The 18,666-nt window shown below is 54.6% G+C and overlaps 1 protein-coding gene across 3 annotated transcripts in view; it reads left to right on the top strand.

Moving 5' to 3' along the window:
* EPHA10 (EPH receptor A10) overlaps positions 1–16,745 on the top strand; it is a 44,636-nt gene extending 27,891 nt beyond the window's left edge. The window contains exons 7-18 of one of the 3 annotated variants that reach the window (XR_008731517.1): positions 2,186–2,348; positions 3,723–3,831; positions 4,043–4,098; positions 5,456–5,581; positions 7,314–7,499; positions 8,273–8,334; positions 8,458–8,661; positions 10,419–10,568; positions 10,763–10,956; positions 11,062–11,226; positions 11,757–11,974; positions 12,331–16,745. Coding sequence is in view for 2 of the 3 variants with exons in the window: in XM_055705810.1 (XP_055561785.1) it covers positions 2,186–2,348; positions 3,723–3,831; positions 4,043–4,098; positions 5,456–5,581; positions 7,314–7,499; positions 8,273–8,334; positions 8,458–8,661; positions 10,419–10,568; positions 10,763–10,956; positions 11,062–11,226; positions 11,757–11,871 (1,530 nt within the window). In the remaining variant the exon portion in view is untranslated. Of the gene's footprint in view, positions 1–2,185; positions 2,349–3,722; positions 3,832–4,042; positions 4,099–5,455; positions 5,582–6,143; positions 6,446–7,313; positions 7,500–8,272; positions 8,335–8,457; positions 8,662–10,418; positions 10,569–10,762; positions 10,957–11,061; positions 11,227–11,756 lie in introns of those variants that run through there. The other 2 variants (XM_055705810.1, XM_055705811.1) reach the window with 2 other exon arrangements.
* The last annotated feature ends 1,921 nt before the right edge of the window (positions 16,746–18,666 follow it).

Here is an 18,666-nt window from a genome sequence, read left to right as displayed (position 1 = left end):
GGTCGTTCCCCAGCTGACTCCCGGTGCTGCCCTCACCAGCCAGGTCTGCCCCTCGGGAGCGCGGTGCCAGGGTGCTGCATGTGCTGCGTGTGCTGCCCCCACCCCACCCCGTGGGAAGGGGAGGGAGAGCCTGTCTGTGGACAGTGCTCTTGTGAAGATTTTGCTGGCACCTGAAAGCAAGAGGAGTGCTTCAAATGGCGGCCAGAAAGGTCTTTGCTTCTCCGACAGTGTTATGCATTTTGCTCCTGCAAGTTTTAGGAAATTCGGATTATTTGTAGAATTTACGTTGATTAGTGGGGTTTTTTCCCTCCCCATCTGTGCAGCAAGATTTCATCCAGTCCTAATGTTGACATCTCCCTGGGAGAAAGAGTAAAGCTAATAATTTTCATTCATTCATTCTTTTTTTTTAATGCGTTGGTTGGCTTTTTTTCAAGGACATTAGAAATCTGAGGTTTGGGTGTTTGCCATTAGCCAGCTAGACAGGGACTGCTAAACCGTACTGGGTTTCTAAATCTTTGACAAGATGACACCTGAATGCATAGCCTGCTCTCTGGGAAAGTGTTGGACCTTGTGGTCTTTACTGGTTTAGGACTGAGGGCCACCGAACCCATGACTTCAGTGAGCTATGAGTGTCTTCCACACAGCAGGGGCCACGAGCAGACATTTTTGACAGTGTCTTAATTTTAAAAATAGCTGTTGTTTGACAGGTGCGGTGGGATGAGAGTTTTAGAAGAAATACCGGTGGGCAGAGAACAGGGACAATGCTCTAAATCAAAATAAATGCAGTTTATGACACAGTTCCACAAATTACCTTATCTGCGTGTGCTCAGGCTCGTTATGAAACTGATTACATGTCAAGCAAACTGTGCAGGTGACATGTTGGCATTCTGTATTTAGAAACAAGCTACCGTGAAGCTGATTCATATTAATGTGATTTTCAGCATCTGATAGATTTGAAAGGAGGAATCTGTGGGTGAGGGCAAATGCTGAAGCCAGAGTTGGTAATTCCTTGCAAATGGGCTGCAGCAACGAGATGCCTAGGGTATGGGAAATGAGGAAACATCCTGCTTGGGTAGAGAATTGAAACTATAGTTTAGCAATTATTCACTGAAATGAGGCTCTTGATGCTGACACGAAAATCAACTTAGTTCCTAGTCTTTGCTTTTAAAGCTGTACTTTAACAACGGAGATTCAAAGGGAAAAGCGTATCAAACGGAAAATACACTTCACAGCAACGTCCCCGGCGCTGGGAGTGGTGCGGTGAGCGGCTGCTGCCTGCCCCCGAGCCAGACTGCAGGGCTGGGATGCTCGTGGGGCATCAGTGTGACGAGGGTGCAGCACGCCTGTGTGGGTCCGAGAGGGGCAGTGGGACACAGCCTGGCCCTGCTGCGGGTGGAAAGCAGCCTCAGATAACCCTGGCCTGGGCTGCGTCTTCTCACCAGGGCACTTGTTCGGAAGCATCTGACGTGGCTGAGCAAACAGCCTCTGCCGGCGGCTGTGGAGAGGCGTGGGGAGCTTTGTGGGAGCTGACAGGGCGGCTGGGGCTTGTTTGCTTTGCCAGCCCGGGGAAGCCGAGGCAGGGGGGTCTGCCGTGGGCAGGCAGTGCGGGTAGCCCAGCGGTGCCGCCAGCCAGGCAGAGCCCACCCTGCCTGCCCGCCCCAGCGGCGGGAGCGGGGCTGCCCAGCGTGCTGTCCCTTACTCGAAGCAGAGGGATCAGTCGGTCACTGAGCAAGTCAATAAAATCCCGGGGACCAAGACTGTTGGCAAACTCACCTGCCAGCTTTGATTACTCGGTATGTGCTTGTACACACGCGTTTACCGCGGGGCTTCAGTGGCTGTAGCACGGGAGCGGGAAGGGGCCGGTGGTGCCTGCAGCCGAGCCCCAGCGCGGGGGCAGGCGGGGGGGCAGGAGCTGTGTGGGGTGGCACAGCTGCTCCCCACTGCCCCGTCCTCCGCCTGTCTTCACAGCGCGTCATCTGGCTCCATCTGCCATTTTATGTGACCTTTCCATGTAATTTCTATTAATGAGACACCTAGTACATGTATTCTTTCTGTTGAAGGTTTTATGTTTAGATAGACTGTCCTGATGGGACCCAGAGGCGAGGCGAAGATACAGCTGTGCTGTGCCGGCTCCGTGGTGCAGCTGTCAGTCCAGCTAGATCTCGGGTATCTCATTATTTCACAGGATCAGAGAGATCAAAGTTACTCAACTGTGAAAACCACATCAACGGCCGTGACGGTCAATAACCTGAAGCCTGGCACACTCTATATTTTCCAAATCCGGACATCTTCCTCACCGGACTACGGAAATTACAACCCCAGTATTGAAGTGGAGACGCTGGCAGAGTGTAAGTGTTGGCAGAGCTCGTTGTCTCTTACGTGCGCACCTGTGGACATGAGGGTCTTGGAGCTGGGTCCTGGGGATGCTGCTGCTCCTGCCCCAGATGCTCTTGGATTTGTGGAGCAGCACCCGTTCCTCTGGGTCTAAGAGCAGGTACTTCCCAGGACTTGCTTTTAATTGACTTTAACAAGGTTGCTCCTGCTGGCCGGCTGGTCCTGGGGGTGTCTGTCCTCGCTCTTCTCAGCGCAGCGTCAGTGAGGGCAGCCAGCCTCTGGCTCCTCTCCGCTGCAGAGGCTGGGGACAGAGCCTCGACTCTTCGACTGAGATTGCCCAAGAAAGTGCTTAGCAGAGCTGGCGTGGCTGGGGATTGTTTTGCCTTGGCGTGACGTTGGTGTGGGAACAGATCTCACCAGGTCCCTTTTATGGAGCCACCAAACGGGTGCTGGAAGGGAGCGAGCGTCGGTGTAAGCCGAGGGTGCAATCCTGCCTGGGTCTGTGAAGCTGTGCAGCCTGCCGTGGGTGCTGCAGGGATGGGCTGGTCAGCTACACAGGCTGCAGCAGAGGAGGCAAGACCAGCCTGGAGAGCTGGCTGGCTCTGGATGCGTGCCCCGGACAGGAGATGGCTGCTTACCCCCGCTGCCGTTGGGGCTCGTGAGGCACTTGGCTTGTTAGCTGCTTGGCTGAATAAGGTCAGCCAGCACCGGTGTTGTTTGCTGGGGCTTTTCCTTTTCACAGTTTCCATTCATAACTATAGCCCAGAAGCATCTTATTTCACTGACTAAAAGAGGGCTTGGAGAGATGGTAGGGCTTCAGCTTAATAACCCACCCTGGCTAGAAATGAAAGCCCTGAGATGGCTGGCTCAGTAAGACTCTCACAGATTGTGTTTAACAGGGCTTTAAATTGCATCCATTTGCCACACAGAAGACATTTTCAGAATGAATTGAAGCCAATAAAAATTTTATATAGAATGTAGCTTTCTAATACCCCTGTTTGCAAAAGCAGAAAGGGAAGCGATTAATGTGATGAAGGAAAACTATTTGTAAGCCATAAATTTTAATATGTCCCTCTGATAAGCAGGAACCTTTCCTCAGCGCTGATTAACAAAACCAGGACCCCAGTGTGGCAGCGCTGGTGTTCCTCCGCCCGTGCCTGTGACACTGCCCGGTACATTGGTCCGATGGCACCAGCTTGAGCTCTTATAACTGAACCAGAATGTGAATTGTTGTGAGGATGGTGAAAAGCAGCCTGGTGCTGCGGGTGAATTGTCCCACAGCCCTGCTGGAGGACGCAGGCTGGCACTGGGAGGAGCAGCTGGGGCTGCCCCACGCCTTGGACCTGCCCCAGGGTGCGTTGCTGACTGGCTCTGCTTCCCTCCCACAGTGACGGTGGCCTCCAGCGAGCAGAACCCCGTCCTCATCATCGCGGTGGTGGCCATCGCGGGGCTGACGGTGCTGGTGTCCATGGTAATCGGCATGATGGTGTGGAGGAGGTGAGCGGAGCAGCTTTGGGGCTGGGGCAGGGCAGAGGGACCAAAGCGAAGCCCCCCCCAGCAGGGGCTGTCGGGGGCGCGGGGCGGTGGTGGGGGCTGGCTCCTCGTGCCGGGGGCTGGGCTCGGGCCTTGTGTGCTGCGGCTCGAGGCTTTTCTGGCCAGCGAGAGGCTGCTGCCCAGCCCCCACTCTGCATCTCCATTCTCGTTGCAGACAGTGTGGGTACAGCAAAGCCAGCCAGGACGGGGATGAGGAGCTGTACTTCCACTGTAAGTGAAGCCTGGCCACCGTGGCCAGTATGACTGTGTGGGGATCCCGGTATTTATCGCTAATAATAACCCAGCTCCCGACAAAGCAGCCCCCAGTCCTTGCTTTTGAAGTGTTGTCATCCCACATTATCCCGGAGCAGGGGCTCAGCGCAGCGAAGGCTCTCTGGGGACGGTGGGCTTGACAGCTTCATAAGCCAGGGTCCGTCCTTCCCACGCACAGGTCACTGCCGTGCCAACGGGAACAGGGATGCTTTCAGCTTTCCATGGGGCGTATGAATTATTCCGTCAGCTTTTCGCAATCGGCTACATCAGAACACGGCTTTGTTTTCTGGGGCTACTCTTGATTATTGAGCAGCAATAATTTTACAGACAACAGTTGTCAAAGGAAATTCAGACATCGGGATTGATGAGTTTATTTGATTCCTGGCATATGCCCGTGAAGCGTACACATGGTCTTCTGCTCCCCGAAGCATCGCAGAAGCAGCAAAGCCTGCGTGCTTCTCTGAGGCAGCAGCTTTGAGGAGCCCTGGGGAGGTTGCTGGAGGTTTTTGGTGTGGGGTGAAGGGAGCTGGGGTGCAAGGGGGGAGCCTGGCGTGGTGTGACCCCTTCCTGGGGGCAGCAGGGCTCTGCCGTTTGCCCATGCGCTGGTCCTGGATGGGCCAAGCAGCTGATGCAAAACATCCGTCGCCTTCCTTGCCTTGTCCAGGGCGAGCAGCCTCCCGGCAGCACCTGGCCAGCGGCAGAGCTGATGCGCTTTGGCCCGTGTTTTGGCTGTTTTCAGGAATGTGAGGCAGGGGTTTGAGGAAGCCTCAGAAAACGGGTGGCTGTTTCCCCTCCGGAGCTTTGCCAGGGCTCCGGTGAGCCGGGTCAGCCTCGTTCCACACGGTTCCCCTGGATGTGCTGCGGGCAGGGTCACTCACTGCGCCGGAGATGGTAGCGCCTGTGGGAGGTATTTTGCTGCCCATGTTGCCAATCGAGGGGACCTGAAACATGGCTGTTGTTTATGATTACGATGATATTTATCTCTCTTAGAGGTCTTGGGAACAGAGATGGTTTGGAGATTGAGGATTAGCATGGGTGGTAGACAGGCTCGGTCTGGGAGGGGGCTGCGCTGGAGGGAAGGAGCCGCTCTCCTTTAAAGCAGGGATTGTGGCAGCAAAGCAGAGCGATTTAATTTAATCCCACAAGAAATTTCATAGCAACCTTACAGTGAGTCTTTTGCTTTGCTTATAAAAGAGTGGGAAGTTAGCCCTGTCGGCAGACCTGGAGAGGGATAACCTGGGAGAGCATTTCCTAGGACAGGCAGGCAGGAGCTCTGCCGAGCCTCTCTCATGCACCCTTTGTGCCTCTCCTGCAGTTAAAATACCAACCAGGAGGACGTACATCGACCCTGACACTTGTGAAGACCCCATGCAGGCTGTGCACCTCTTTGCCAAAGAGCTGGATAACGCTAGTATTAAAATCGAGAGGATCATTGGGACAGGCAAGTTCCTCCTCGGTGGTGGCGATGGCGATGGCCATGCCGGTGCCCAGCCATAACGCTCCCCTCTCGGCCCCGGCACGCCGTGCCGTGCTGTGCCGTGCCGTGCCATGCTGTGCCGTGCCGTGCCTGCTGTGAGCCTGCCCAAGCCGCAGCGCCGTGGGCTCCCGCAGCAGCTCCTCACCCTCCAGCACCCTGGACCTTTGCTCTTGCTTTTGTCTTGGGGGGGTGCGCTCGCGGCGAGGAGATGGGAGCGGGGCTGGAGCGTTTTGTTCGAGAGCTTGATTTCGCATTCCCGTTTGTTTTTCTGAGGCGCAAAGTACAGCCAACCCGGTGACGCGCAGACCAGAAAGCATCAGCAATTATCTGCATCTGGGCACTTTGACAGCAGCGTGAAAACTATTTATAAATATGTGAACCTAATGATTTATTGATTTTCATCAACTTCACTGCCTAAAACTTAAAAGCAAATTAAAATCCCCTCACTGGGCCCTAGAGCCTCAATTGCTAATGTGTGCCAGAACATGGGAAACACGATTTTTCTTTGTCGTTTCTGTTCCTAAAGATAAATTCAGCTGCACAAAAAGGAAGAGGTGGAGGAAGGGAAGAGGGAAGGGCTTGCCCACCAGCTGAAGGGACCGTGTTGCAGGGGAGAAGACACTGAGGAGAAGACAAGGTTATCTTTGTGGCTGCTGAGCGGAGCAGCTGAGGCTAATCCCACATACCTTTAAGAAACAAATCAGTGTTTGAAAAAAATCAAGAAAGAAATTAGTCATTTAAATACAAGGAATCCAGGAGTGCATTTGTCTCACTGCTGACCTAACAAGTACCTTGGCTTTCAAATCAATAAAGCTTTTCATAGCTACACATTTTTTGCTGTTAAGCCAATATTGGCCTTTTATGTTATGAATTCGGTCGCTCCTGCTCAAGCGCGTGGCTGCGCAGAGTGGGCTGTTCTGCCTCAGCCTGCAGGACGCCCCTTGCCCGGCCGCGCTCTGCTCCGTGGGGAACAGACCCTGCGTGTGCCGAGCAGAGGGGGTCTGTACCTGGGGGTTCATCTTCCTCCCACGGGCAAAAAGCAGAACATGCACTTGAGCAGAGCATGGAGAGGATGGCGTAGGAAGAGGAAGAAGAAATTGCATTGCATTTTCACAGGTTTTTGGTATCACGTGCTGATGCTAGACTCGTGTGCAGGGCTGTGTGTTCAGCAGAGGAGGGGGAGGATGGGAAAACAGGCTCTGGGGGGGAAACTCGCAGCCATGGGGGGCTCCGCATGCTCCTGAGTGTGGGCTGGCAAATCCCTGGATTCGCCATGGGAATGTCTTGTCTGCACAGCCAGGCACATTGCTGGTGCTACAGGAGTGCGCTTTACAGTCCCAAAGCAGAGAAAATATCCCCTAAAGGGAATCTGACCTCCCAGAAGAGGACTGCTGCCCTTTGCTTTGTAGCAGGTATAGAGAGTTATATATATAACCTGTCTTTATAGTGCCTTGCACCAACTCAGTAAAGCATCGCCCTTGTCCAACAATGCTGAGAGCTGTGAGGAAGCCGTGAAGCCAGCTGGCAGGTAGCTCGTTCTTTCACGGTCTGGAAATGGCAGAGGGATCTGTGTCGGTGCTCAAAGGAGTGGTGTGGACGCTATGGCAGGGGGTCCTCTGGGAAGGCACGGTGCCGAGCCGCGGCTGCGAGGAACTCCTGCCTTGGATGCCCTGTAACTCGTCTCTCTGCTGTGCAGGGGAGTTTGGAGAAATCTGCCGGGGCTGTCTGAAGCTGCCCAGCAAGCGAGAGCTGCCGGTGGCCATCCAGACCCTGCGGGCAGGGTGCTCGGAGAAGCAGCAGCGTTCCTTCCTGGCGGAGGCATGCACCATGGGCCAGTTTGATCACTCCAACGTCATCCGCCTGGAGGGGGTCATCACCAGAGGTAAGGGGGGCGCCGGGCTGCACGACACAGGGACACGGGGCAGCTGGAGCCACTTGTGGTGGAGGAAGGCTCTGCTGCGGGCAGAGCGCCTGAGCTGTGGCTTTGGAGTGATGGCCTGGTGCTGGAGGTGCGATGCTGTTGGCGCTCTGTTGGAAATCGGGTGTTTCCTTGTGGTTTAGCTACTTAGCGTTCTGATGATTAATAAAATGCTTACAGCTAGATTAATAAATCAAAGACTGGCTTAGCAGCAAAACTGTGCGCTCTTAATAAAAGCAAATTGAAGTGAGGTTCTGTCAGTAAAACAGATGACTCTGATTGCTCCCAGCTCTTCTGGGAGTGTGCGCGCTGAACTGGTCTGCGGATGCTGTACTTAAATGGATATTCATGTAAATCCAAAGAAACGTGAGCATGTGTGCTGGTTTTAACTAGCCTGTTCGCTCGGGAAGGCAGTATTTCTGTCCTGACTGTTGGGCTGAGCTGGTTGCTTTTGCTTTCACTGGGTAGTGCAGTCCTCCTCTGTGGTGTGGTTCAGTGTCCTGATAAAAGGAGCATCTGGTGTTGGGATCTAGTGGGATCCCAGCTGGGAACGGCAGGAAGGCCTCGCACCCACTGCTCCTTGTAAACTGGGATAAAGTCCTCGTCTCCCGTAGTAGCCAGGCAGCGTGGGCTGACGGTGCCCGGGGGGGTAGCACCCGGATTTCTGACACCTGCAGAGTTATTGCTGCCCGAGCCGTGGGCAGGACTCACGCGGTGCTCCTTGTCTGTCCGTGCAGGGAGTACCATGATGATAGTGATGGAGTACATGGGGAACGGCGTGCTGGACTCTTTTCTCAGGGTGAGTGCTGTGGGAGCTGGTGGTAACTGCGGGCGTCTGCCACCCACCCAGGCTCTGCTGGCCATGCCCCCTTGAGCTGGGCACTCCTCACTTTGGGCTTTTCCTCCTCTATTTTTTTAACAGAAACATGAGGGACAGTTCACAGCCACCCAGCTCGTTTGCATGTTGCAGGGGATTGCCTCTGGCATGAAGTACCTGGCAGAGATGGGCTACATACACAAAAGCCTTGCTGCCCACAAAGTCCTTGTGAACAGCAGCCTAGCTTGCAAAATAACTGGTTTCAGACGGCCCCAAGAAGACAAGATGGAGACCATCTTCTCCACCATGGTAAGCTGCATTTCCGAATTCTATTGTCAGCGTTCCCCAAAAGCAAAATGCTGACAGTGTGGCTGCAAAACCTGCCGCAGAGGTGGGTCTCCCTGGCTGCAACGTGTGGTTGTGGCCAGGAGCACAGGGCCTGGCGCCACTGGAGAGGTTTGCAACCTGCCCAGAATGTGAATAAGGATCCAACCCAAAGCCAGCCAGCTGGCACAGGTGGAGTTAGTAAGGCATACAGCAATCCTGCTCCAGAACCTCGGTTTTTCCTGGGCTCATGTTTCCTTCATCATGTACGAATGGGGGCTCTGCATCTTAACAGCTTCTTTCTCAGCTATAAATCAGACACGTTCAGCCAGGGAACTGCAGAGCAGCTGCCCAGCACGGCTCTTCCTCTGGCCGCAGCCCTGCCACGCGTCTGTGAGAACTGGCAGAGAGGTGACGGGCGGCTGGAGGCAGCCCTGGCAGCCTCAGGGTTCCTTATGTCTGTTTTATCACTTGTAATGAAATTCATGGTTTTCAATTAAGAATTTAAGTCCTGCTTGATTCACACTTACACCTCATCAGCTCTGTTAGCCAGCTTGTCTCCCAAGTGCCTGCGTTTGCTTGGCGAAGCTGCCCGGGAGCCCCTGGGCACAGAGCTGGGGGCAGCGCTGCTTCCACACCCCCCTTCGGCACGCTTTGTTTGGGGTGCATCAATGCATGTTGAACTGCAGATCAGTGAGACATTTCATCGGTACCCTGCAGCCGCCCGGCATCAGCTGGGGCTGTTAGCGTGTCGCATTAAGCAGGCATTAATATTTTAAAGAGCATTGATTCCTCAATCAAATGAGCACTTATTGTTTGCAGAGAGAGCGTTGGGCAGCGCCAGGGAGGCAGCAGCTGATTTGCGCTGCCTGCAGGGACCTGGTCCCTGTGTCCCAGTGCAGGGTATGGGTGTCCCAGTGGGAAGAGCCTGGCTGCAGGGTTTGCCCCGTGCTCTGCCAGGAGCTGCACTCATTTGCCAGCTCTGAGCAGACCAGTGGCAGAAAGAGTCTTGGCCAACTTTTTCAGCCATTACCGCTAGCTGGGTGGAGGCACACTGGGTGCACTGGGCAGGGAGAGCACCACTATCCCGTAGTGCCCCTGGCAAAGCGCAATGCCCCTCGCTGTGGCCAGAGCTGCCTGCAGAGCTGCAGCTCAGCCGTGCTGCAAAGCTCTCGAGCGGAATTGCGCTGGCGTGCCGCCGGATACGGAGCAGCTCGCTCGGTGAGGGGGATGGAGAGCACAGCAGGAGCCCTGGCTTCTCCCAGTGCGGTGCAGCAGGGCTGTGGCTTTGGGGTGAAGGTCTCCCCGCTGTTAATTACAATTAGCTGCGGTCTCTGTCACCTGCTTTCCTTAGCGCATCCAGAGGGCTCTGCAGACACCGAGACGGGGATTGCTAATTACAGGAGAGCAAGCCAAGGTGGAAGGACTGTGTGTTTGTGCAGCTTTGAAACGGTTTTCATTAAATATTAATGTATAAAATGCCATCAGCTCTTCCCAGAGACATTCTCCTCTCCCATTAATATTTCAGGACTCACACTCCCATGTAGCATACAGTTGCATGGCGGTTTTCAAAGAGAGGCAAAAGTTTTCTCTTAGTATTAAACCCGCACGTAGCACGCGGGGTTGCTTGGTGGCTGCCCTGCGATGCCAGGCAGGGCACGGTGAGCGGCCACCTGGGAACCACGGGCATCAGCTACATCCTGCGGTGCAAGCGTGTCATTTCTCCCCTTCTGCCCATCCAGCGCGGGAAGAGCCTGGTGCTGTGGTCAGCCCCTGAAGCCATCCAGTACCACCACTTCAGTCCGGCCAGCGATGTGTGGAGCTTTGGCATCGTCATGTGGGAAGTCATGTCCTACGGCGAGAGACCCTACTGGGACATGTCCAACCAGGACGTGAGTCCGCAGCGGCCGCGTGGTAGATGACGATGTTGCCGTTGCTAATGATGTGCAGGTGGCTCCGTGGTGCGCAGAGGAGCTGCTGCCGCTCCCCAGGCAGGGTGTGAGGAGGGAGGTTTGCCCCAGGGGGTTGCATATGATCTGCGTGGCAGCACCTGACCCCGTCCCCCCACCTCCTTTGCCCGCTGCAGGTGATGAAGGCTGTGGAGGATGGGTTCCGCCTGCCCGCCCCTGTGAACTGCCAGCCGCCGCTCCACCAGCTCATGCTTGACTGCTGGCAGAAGGACCGCAGCCAGAGACCCAAGTTCTCGCACATCCACAACATCCTGAGCAAGTTGGTGCAGAGCCCAGAGCCCCCGAAGTGCCCCAGCTCCACCTGCACCAGGTGACCACCCTCTCGCTTTGCTGGCTGCTGTTCCCCTTTGCCTGCCGGCTGCCACCCCAGGCGTGCCGTGCCTGCTCCCTCCTCACCGCCCTGCTTTGTTGGCAGGTCCCACAGCACGTCTATACCCCTCACCGAGCGAACCTTCTCGGCCTTCCCGTCTTTCAGCTCCGTAGGCGAGTGGCTGGAGGCAATAGAAATGGGCAGGTACAAAGACAACTTCACAGCTGCAGGCTACTGCTATCTGGAATCAGTGGCCAGGATGACAGCCCAGTAAGTGAACTCATTTCCTGGCTATAAACTGGTGCTGCTGGGTGCAGCATGAGGGAGCTCGGCTTTGTCGTTAGTCAGGCGTCACTAAACGAGAGGACAGATCTTCCACAACATGCCTGTAAGAGCTGGCGTGGGCTGGACTGCATGTGTTGTGCCTCTCAGTTGCTGGTTTTTGAAGCAGGGGTTTAAACCTGGAGTTTGCGACTTTAACCTCTCATTTCTGACAAGAGGAGCGTGACCTGTCCCTTCCAGAAAGTGGAGTCAAATCTAATGCGATTTGGCGCTAACCTGTTACGCAGGCAGCACGGGGGGGCAGGGTTGGGAGCTCTCACGTCTGGCATGCTGCAGGCTCGTGCTACCCCTGGGTTCCTGGTTGGGGCCCGTCTTGCGTCGGCTGGGACCACATGTCAGGGATTTCTTGCTCTGGCAGGTCTGAAACCTGCGCTGCCCTTGCCTGGGAGCAGCTGGTGTCGGGGTGCTTCAGAGTTTAGGGCTTGTTCTTCGTGGCTGATGCAGGGCTCATTTTGCAGAGACATCCTCAGCCTGGGCATCACGCTGGTGGAGCACCAGAAGACCATCCTGAGCGGGATCCAGACTCTCCGCGCACAGGTGATCCAAATGCATGGCCGAGGCGTGCAGGTGTGAAGCAGACCCCCACAGCGGTGCGGAGCACTGACCTGGTGCTCCCAGGGAGGAGCAGCCAGCCAGCCCCAAACTGGACCAAATCTCTGACGTACCGCGGTTTCAGGTGGGATGTAGGAATCACTGGGCTGCTGCCAAACAAGTCATTCCACGTGGCAAGAGAGCAGGGCTTCCCGTCCCCTGTGCCGGGAAAGCCAAGGATTCCTGGGTCACACGCCTGCGGTGTACCTAGGTGGACGTGGCTCTCCCCAGCACTGTTTTGTAAAATGAATCAAACTGTAATAATGCCATTTCGTATGGTAATTAGGTTAACAGGGTGGATGGATGTTTGCGCACTGTCTTAATCCAGAGTTGACAGCATTTTCGTATCTAGCATCCTTCTGGTGAAATCCATGGGTATTTTTATACAAGCTGACATGTTCTAGCAACCCCACAAGGAGCTTTTATTGCTTTTATTTTTAGACACTGGAGCACAGCTCACACCCAGCGCCCAACTCCTGGAAGGTGACTTTCCCCATCTGCTATGCTAAAGGAAACTCTTTCCCAGCCACATCCCTTCTGCTCCGAGAGTTACTTCACTGAGCCTTGACACCCCAGTTGGTGAACAAAAATATTCTCTGCTAAAGTGCGGAGCAAATGGTGCTGAATGTTTCTAAGGCTCCTTAGAAAGGAGCCTCCCAGTTCAGCCAGAAATGGGATGAAAACCTGGGAATTGGTTTGGAGTGAGAGAGACAGCGGGCATGGCTGTGATTTGGGGGGCTGCTTCCCATGTCCACTCTGGCAGCATATCCCTGGCCGCTGGAAGGGCCCCCTCAGCTGCGGGGAGTGCTCTTCCCCGCCTCCTGCTCCTCCTCCTCCTCTGGCCCCATGCCCGGTTGGGAGCGGGGAAGGGAGAGGCAGAAGCCTGTCTGGAGCATCCTGCCCTGCTGTGCCGGGGCATCAGTTTTCCACCACAGGTCAATGGCTGGATGGAGGTCCGTGCCCGAGGGCTGCAGTGCCAGCGCACCCCACATCACCCACAGCCTCTGCAGCAGGTGCACCTCAGCTGTGGGTGCTCGGGGTGGCTGTAGGGGCTGTGCCGGGAACTGTGCACCCCAGCCCCACACTGACCATTGCATCTGTGGGATCCCTGAAATCCTGCCGTGCAATCCAGGCAACCCAGGGCACATCAGCACTTTATTTTATTGCGGACAGTAGCGCAGTACTGCCTGCCTTGCGTGCCGGCAGTTCCCACTGATGTGGGCCTGATCCCTGATGAAAAACCTAAATAACACCTGCTTAATAATAGAAGTTTCCTTGAAGTTAGTTAATGAAATGCATCTTTGCAGCCTTGTGTGGAGTTTTGTAGGCCTTTTATTATCATCTGTAAGTGTTGCAAATGAATTAGCGATGATGAAAGGCAAAGATTTATAAAGGGAGTGAATGCTGTGGGAGATGTTCACAATGTGGCTGGAAATCTGTTTGAGTCAGATCCTTCTATTAACCTGCTCTGAGAGGATGAGGATCTCTAAACGATGATGGAGCGGAGGGCCCTCGGGCATCTCTCGCGTGGCTGGCACAGCACCTGCCCTGCCGCGGTGTCTTCCCCTCCCGGTCATGCGGTCAAGCAGGGCAGCATGGCCGTAGGTGCTGGTGGCCATCCTGGCCCCGCTGGCCATCCTGGCCCCGCTGGCCCTTGCACAACACGTCGCTGCAGGGATCCAGCTTCTGCTTAGCAAAGCCTCATGCACTGTCGTTTTCTTTTCGCCAGCCCTCGGGCTCTTCTGGCTCGGCTGCATGCCCAGGAGTGCTCCAAAGTGGCAAGATTTCACTTTTTTCAGATATTTTAGCTTGACTGCATCAGAGATCAGAACTCTCTGCCTGAACTTCGCTGATCGGTGGTGTCAAGAAGGTGCCAGCTAATGGTGGATTATCGCTCTTTCTGCCTTGTGCCGGCGTTGCTGGGCAGTGCTGCGCTGGGCACTGTGCGCTCCCAGCTGCTCTGGGGTCCCGCAGCCCCGGTGGCACTGGCTGGCAGGGAGAAGGGCACCTTCCACCATGCAGGTCCTGAGCTCCCAGTAGCGAACCCCAAGGGGGGCGTGAGGCAGCACAGAGACGTGTGTGCAGAGCTTGAGACGGGAACGCTCGCCCTGCAGGACCCGGAGCTGCTGGCATGCTGTGGGCAGATGCGTGCTGGGCACGCTCCAGGGAGTTTGCTGCTCACCGGGGTAAAGAAGCTCTCTCCTTCCTGCCACCTCGGCACTTTAAACAACGTCCCCCAGTGTCACTTGGTTATTAGCGGAAATAATTTTGTCTTTAAGTTTGGCCCTTGTGTGGTCTGGTCGGTCACTCGCCATCCTGCTGTTTCTCACCCAGAAGAGTAATAAAGGTGAACCAAAACCTTCATTTGGTAGAAATGCCAGATCCCAAGGATCAAGTGCAATTTGTATGCTCTTTATGTTTACATTTTATCTATAGAGAAAGTATATTATAGTTCTTTAGGCAAGGAGTTGAACCAACTTGATTCCGGATCCTTTCCCCCATCTCCCTGCTTTTGTCCTGTCGGTGGGATCTGCAGCAGCCTCCTGTGTCGGGATGCCGGGAGCTGCAGCCGGTGGGTGCAGCTGCTTTCAGGGAGGTCTGGGGAAATCCAGGGCTTGGTGACGCGGTGACAGAGTGCTTCAGGGTCTGGGAAACAGAGCTGGCTGTGAGCAGGACCCCCAAAGCAGACCCTGTCTCCACAGTTTGGGGTGCGAGGAGGGGCCGGCTGTGTGCAGGGCTGCCCCAGTCTGCCCCCCACTCCCTCTGGACGCTGCCTAGTGGAGAGAGCGAAACCCCAGCACAGCTTAGCCAGAGTCGTGGCACTTTCTCCCAGGACACGGTGACCGGTGGCTCGCTGGGAGCTGTGGGTCCCTTGGGAAGCCTCCGTGGCCATGTGGGCAGGGGTCCCTGCCCTCCCGCAGCCACTGAGCTCTGCAGGGGGCTGGCAGCCCCGCAGCTCCTGTGCTGTTTGCTTGTGTGAGCGCCTGGTGCTCGCTCTGTGCTGGAGCACTCCAAGTAAAAGTAAGACCATCTTTCAATCATCTCTTTAGCATTCCCCCCACTGAATTAGGCTCCCACCCTACCTCCTCTAGCACAAACCGAACTGAAAGTGTAATTTCTCTGTCTGCGTGTCTCTAGCTGTTCCCAAAAGAAATTCAGTATTTAATTACTTTCCTGACTCTACCCTGGTGAGGGTCTCGTGGTGTTTCAGAAAGCTGTTTCTTTTAGACAGTGTGGTTCTGTGGATGGGATCATGCTCTAACTCAGCTGAAACAAGAGGCATTTGCTTTCCTGGCCTCTCCTTCAAGAAAGAAAAGAAAAAGCACATAATGGAAATACGCTTCCTAGCCTAGCTCGTTGCAACAGTAAACACTTTTAATTGAACTCCTCATCAATGCTGAAGATAACAAAATGAGCAGATTAAGCTGTGGATTGTTGTGATGATTTTAAAATTAACTTGCCTCCTCTCAGCACCTCTCTTCGGGGAAGTATTCAATGCCTTATAATTAAATTAATTAGCAACACTGTTTTGAATCTGCTTGACCAAGGGAAATGCCTCAAAAATTATTTCAGTCTCTTTGTGCATCCAGCGTCTGACCCTGTGCAAGGCTCCTTCCTCCTCCCTTGGCTGCGGGGAAGCCCCAGTCACATTGGTGCTAACAGGGGCTCAGGACCGGCCGAGCACGCTCCCCGTCTCTGCAGCAGCGTTAGCATTAATGGGCTTGTTCAGGGAAGAAAAAACGACGAGTGTTTGGTAATCTGGGGGCTTTGGAGCTAATAAATGCTGTTCTGAGAGGGTTAGATTTTAGGTGTTCAGGCAGAGTGGGGGCCAGGTAGGAATTAGAGGAGCGGAGCAAGTGCAGGTATCTGAGCTCGTGTGCAGACGAGCCTGTTTGTGCAGGGAGGGGAAGCACCTGGAACACAACCCCTGCCCCTCAGTGTCCCGCCGGCTGTCGGTGCCTTGTGACGGTAAAGGAGGACACTGTTTCCATCGCGTGACCTCAGGAAGAGCAGTGCAGCTCTGGGGGGCAGCGATGTGGCCCCGGCATCCAGCCTCGCATCCTCAGCGTTCGTTGCTGAGGCAACACTTTGCTGCCCTGGTACAGTAGCAGGAAAGCTCCTTTTCCTGGGCTTTGCTTGGTATTCCTCATGGGAACGTCTCCGCTGGGTGTTCCTTTCTGCTGGGGAGAACAGGCACAGCCTCTCCTGGGGCGGCTGGAGAGCGATTCCCACTGGGGAGCGATTCCCTGCAGCTTTGCTTTGCAGGAGGGGCCCTTTCCCCTCAGCTCCCTCGGCTGCAGTCCCCAAATCTCCCTCCTGTGTCACGTCTTGTTTTCCATGAGGTCGGAAGGACGGACCCTAACCACATGTCCAATCTTGCACTGCATCCTGCACAGCAAGGCACAGCGCCTGCGGGATCAGGCCCCATGGGGCTATAGGGGTGAGGGAGGGGGCAAGGGACGTGTCTCCCATCCCCAGGGACGGCAGCATTAGGAACAATGTGCTGGAGCCAGGATTTGGGAAGCTCCGGCTGCAGCCCGATGTGGTGCTGCTCAGTGTGGGCAGGATGTGCCGGCACCTCCAACAACCCCCTCGCGTGAAACCAAAACTGGAGTCAAGTTGGTTCATCTCCACACGCTTTTTGATATTCATTAACCACGTGTTATATACTGTAAATACATACTTGAGAAGTCAATATATATTTTTATAAGCTTGAAACAAATGTAATATAATATCATAAGGGACACTGTGTACATTTCATGTTTGAACTATAGTCAGACATCTCCAGGGAATCACAGTTGGTTTGGAATAATAATAATAATAATAAAAGGTAATAAAGATCTATTGACACTTTTGTTAATTTTGTATTTATTGAACTATGTTGGAAGACTGCAATAATAAGATATCTAAATACCTAAGTAAAAACAACCACTGATTCTGCCCTGGCTTGTCTGTGTGGGTCATTTCAGGTGTCGTGGTGAGGGACAGACTTTAGCAAGGGTAGCAGGTGTCAGGTAAGGAATAGTTTTACTAGTAGCAAGGCAGGAAAGGCTGCATTGTTTTATTAAACAGCAAGTGTGATTAGAATAGAGCCTTTGCTCCTGCTGTGGAGGTGGCAGCAACAGTGGAAGTCAGGGTGGTGGTTTCTTGCTACTGACACTTCGTTACGGGGGAAAAAACCATGACTGAACTAGTAGTGGGTGTGTTTTGTGGGCAGAAAGGTCCGTCAGGGGGCCTGTCAGGCCAGATGCTGTTCAGGCAGGCAGGAGTCCTTCCTGTCACCCTGAGGACCAGATAACCTTGGAAGTGCTCACAGTGTGGAGCTGTCAATACAAGTGCAATTGCCAGTCTAATGTACGTGTTGCTGTTTAAGTGTGGGGATGCTGCTGAGCAGAGGGAAAACACTGCAGAGTCACTGTGCTCAAGGCATGTAATTAATTGTTTAATTGAGTAAATGAAAGCAGTGTATGGCCAGCATGTTAAATGCCAACACTGCACAAACAATAATATTTAGAAATAATCCAATGCAACTCTCACTAGTTTGCATTTCTTCTCTTTTTCTTGGGCTGCTTAATGCCAAAGAACATGTACAAAAGCCTCGTTTCGGCACGCTGACAACAGTGACAGCTGCTAGGAAAAGGGAACTGAATGGGTGCTTAAAATGGGTGAAGTCTATTTGCCTTCTGTCGATCAATTAATTCAGCCAGTCTTCACTAGCAGCCTGGCCGGGGCTATATTGGCACTATAAAGAAATAATTAGAGCTCTGAAGCGGGGTTATGAATAGTGGATTGCGAGTGGCGGCCAAGCAGATGTATTTTTTGCCTGGAGTTATTGGCACTCGTGCTTCCTGTGGTCTGTGGGTGATGGTTTTACCTCTCTTCTGTGACCTTCGTGGCACAGGCTCAACTGGGGGCCGTGTGACACCTCCCCTCTGGGCGTGACGGCGGGGCTGAGGACCCCTGTGCTGCTGGGGGGCTGGTTACACCCATCACAGCCAGCGGCGGGGGTGTGCAGTGGAGGACAGGAGTGATGCTGAGGGTGGTGGGGGTCTCCTGCTGCAGGCATCGCCCTCCCTTGGGGTCTGGTGCGTGGGTGGGGGCAATGGTGAAGGCACAGCGTGTTGGGCCGCGTGGAGCGTGGGCAGGGGCGGCTCCCCTGGGGAATGTGCCGGGCAAAGGCTGCGGCGTGCCGTGTAAATCGAGCCATTAATAATTGAGATCGCGTCAGATGGAAACAAGTCTGCTGTAGGCTGCGCGCAACGGCTCGCGGAGATAGCCGAGAAATCATTAGCAGCTGCCTCCCCGTGCACCAGGAAAGGTCAGCGTGAAAGGCGGTCAGAGCGGGGCGGGCACCACAGGGCTCCGTGCCGTGGCTCCACAGCCGCCTGCGTGGGGGCTGGCAGCTGTGAGCCCCCCCCCGGGGCTAAGCCTTCACCCCGGCTTCCAGACTCGGGAGCCCTTCTCCTGTCTGCCTTGGCAGGTCTGGGCTCATCGCGCTCGAAGCCTTGTGTGGGGAGTGGAAAAAAACCAAAGCTAAGGAAGGTAATTGCCCAGAAATGAGTTGTTATGCACCTGTATAATTAGCGGGTGTTAATGGCACTGAAGGGGCTCCTTCCCCACTGCCACCCCGGCTGTCCCACCGCAGGTCCACGCCGGCGCAGTTCGCCACGTTGCCTACCGCGGAGCAGATTTGCTGCCTTACTGGGTCAAGCTGCTGTGCTGAGCGGTGTCAGCATCTCCCTGCCCTCTCTGAGTTGGACAGTTTGTCTTTATAAC

This window comes from Falco cherrug, chromosome 3 (assembly GCF_023634085.1).
Source record: "Falco cherrug isolate bFalChe1 chromosome 3, bFalChe1.pri, whole genome shotgun sequence".
Lineage (NCBI taxonomy): Eukaryota > Metazoa > Chordata > Aves > Falconiformes > Falconidae > Falco > Falco cherrug.
This window is presented reverse-complemented; position numbering and strand designations above follow the sequence as displayed.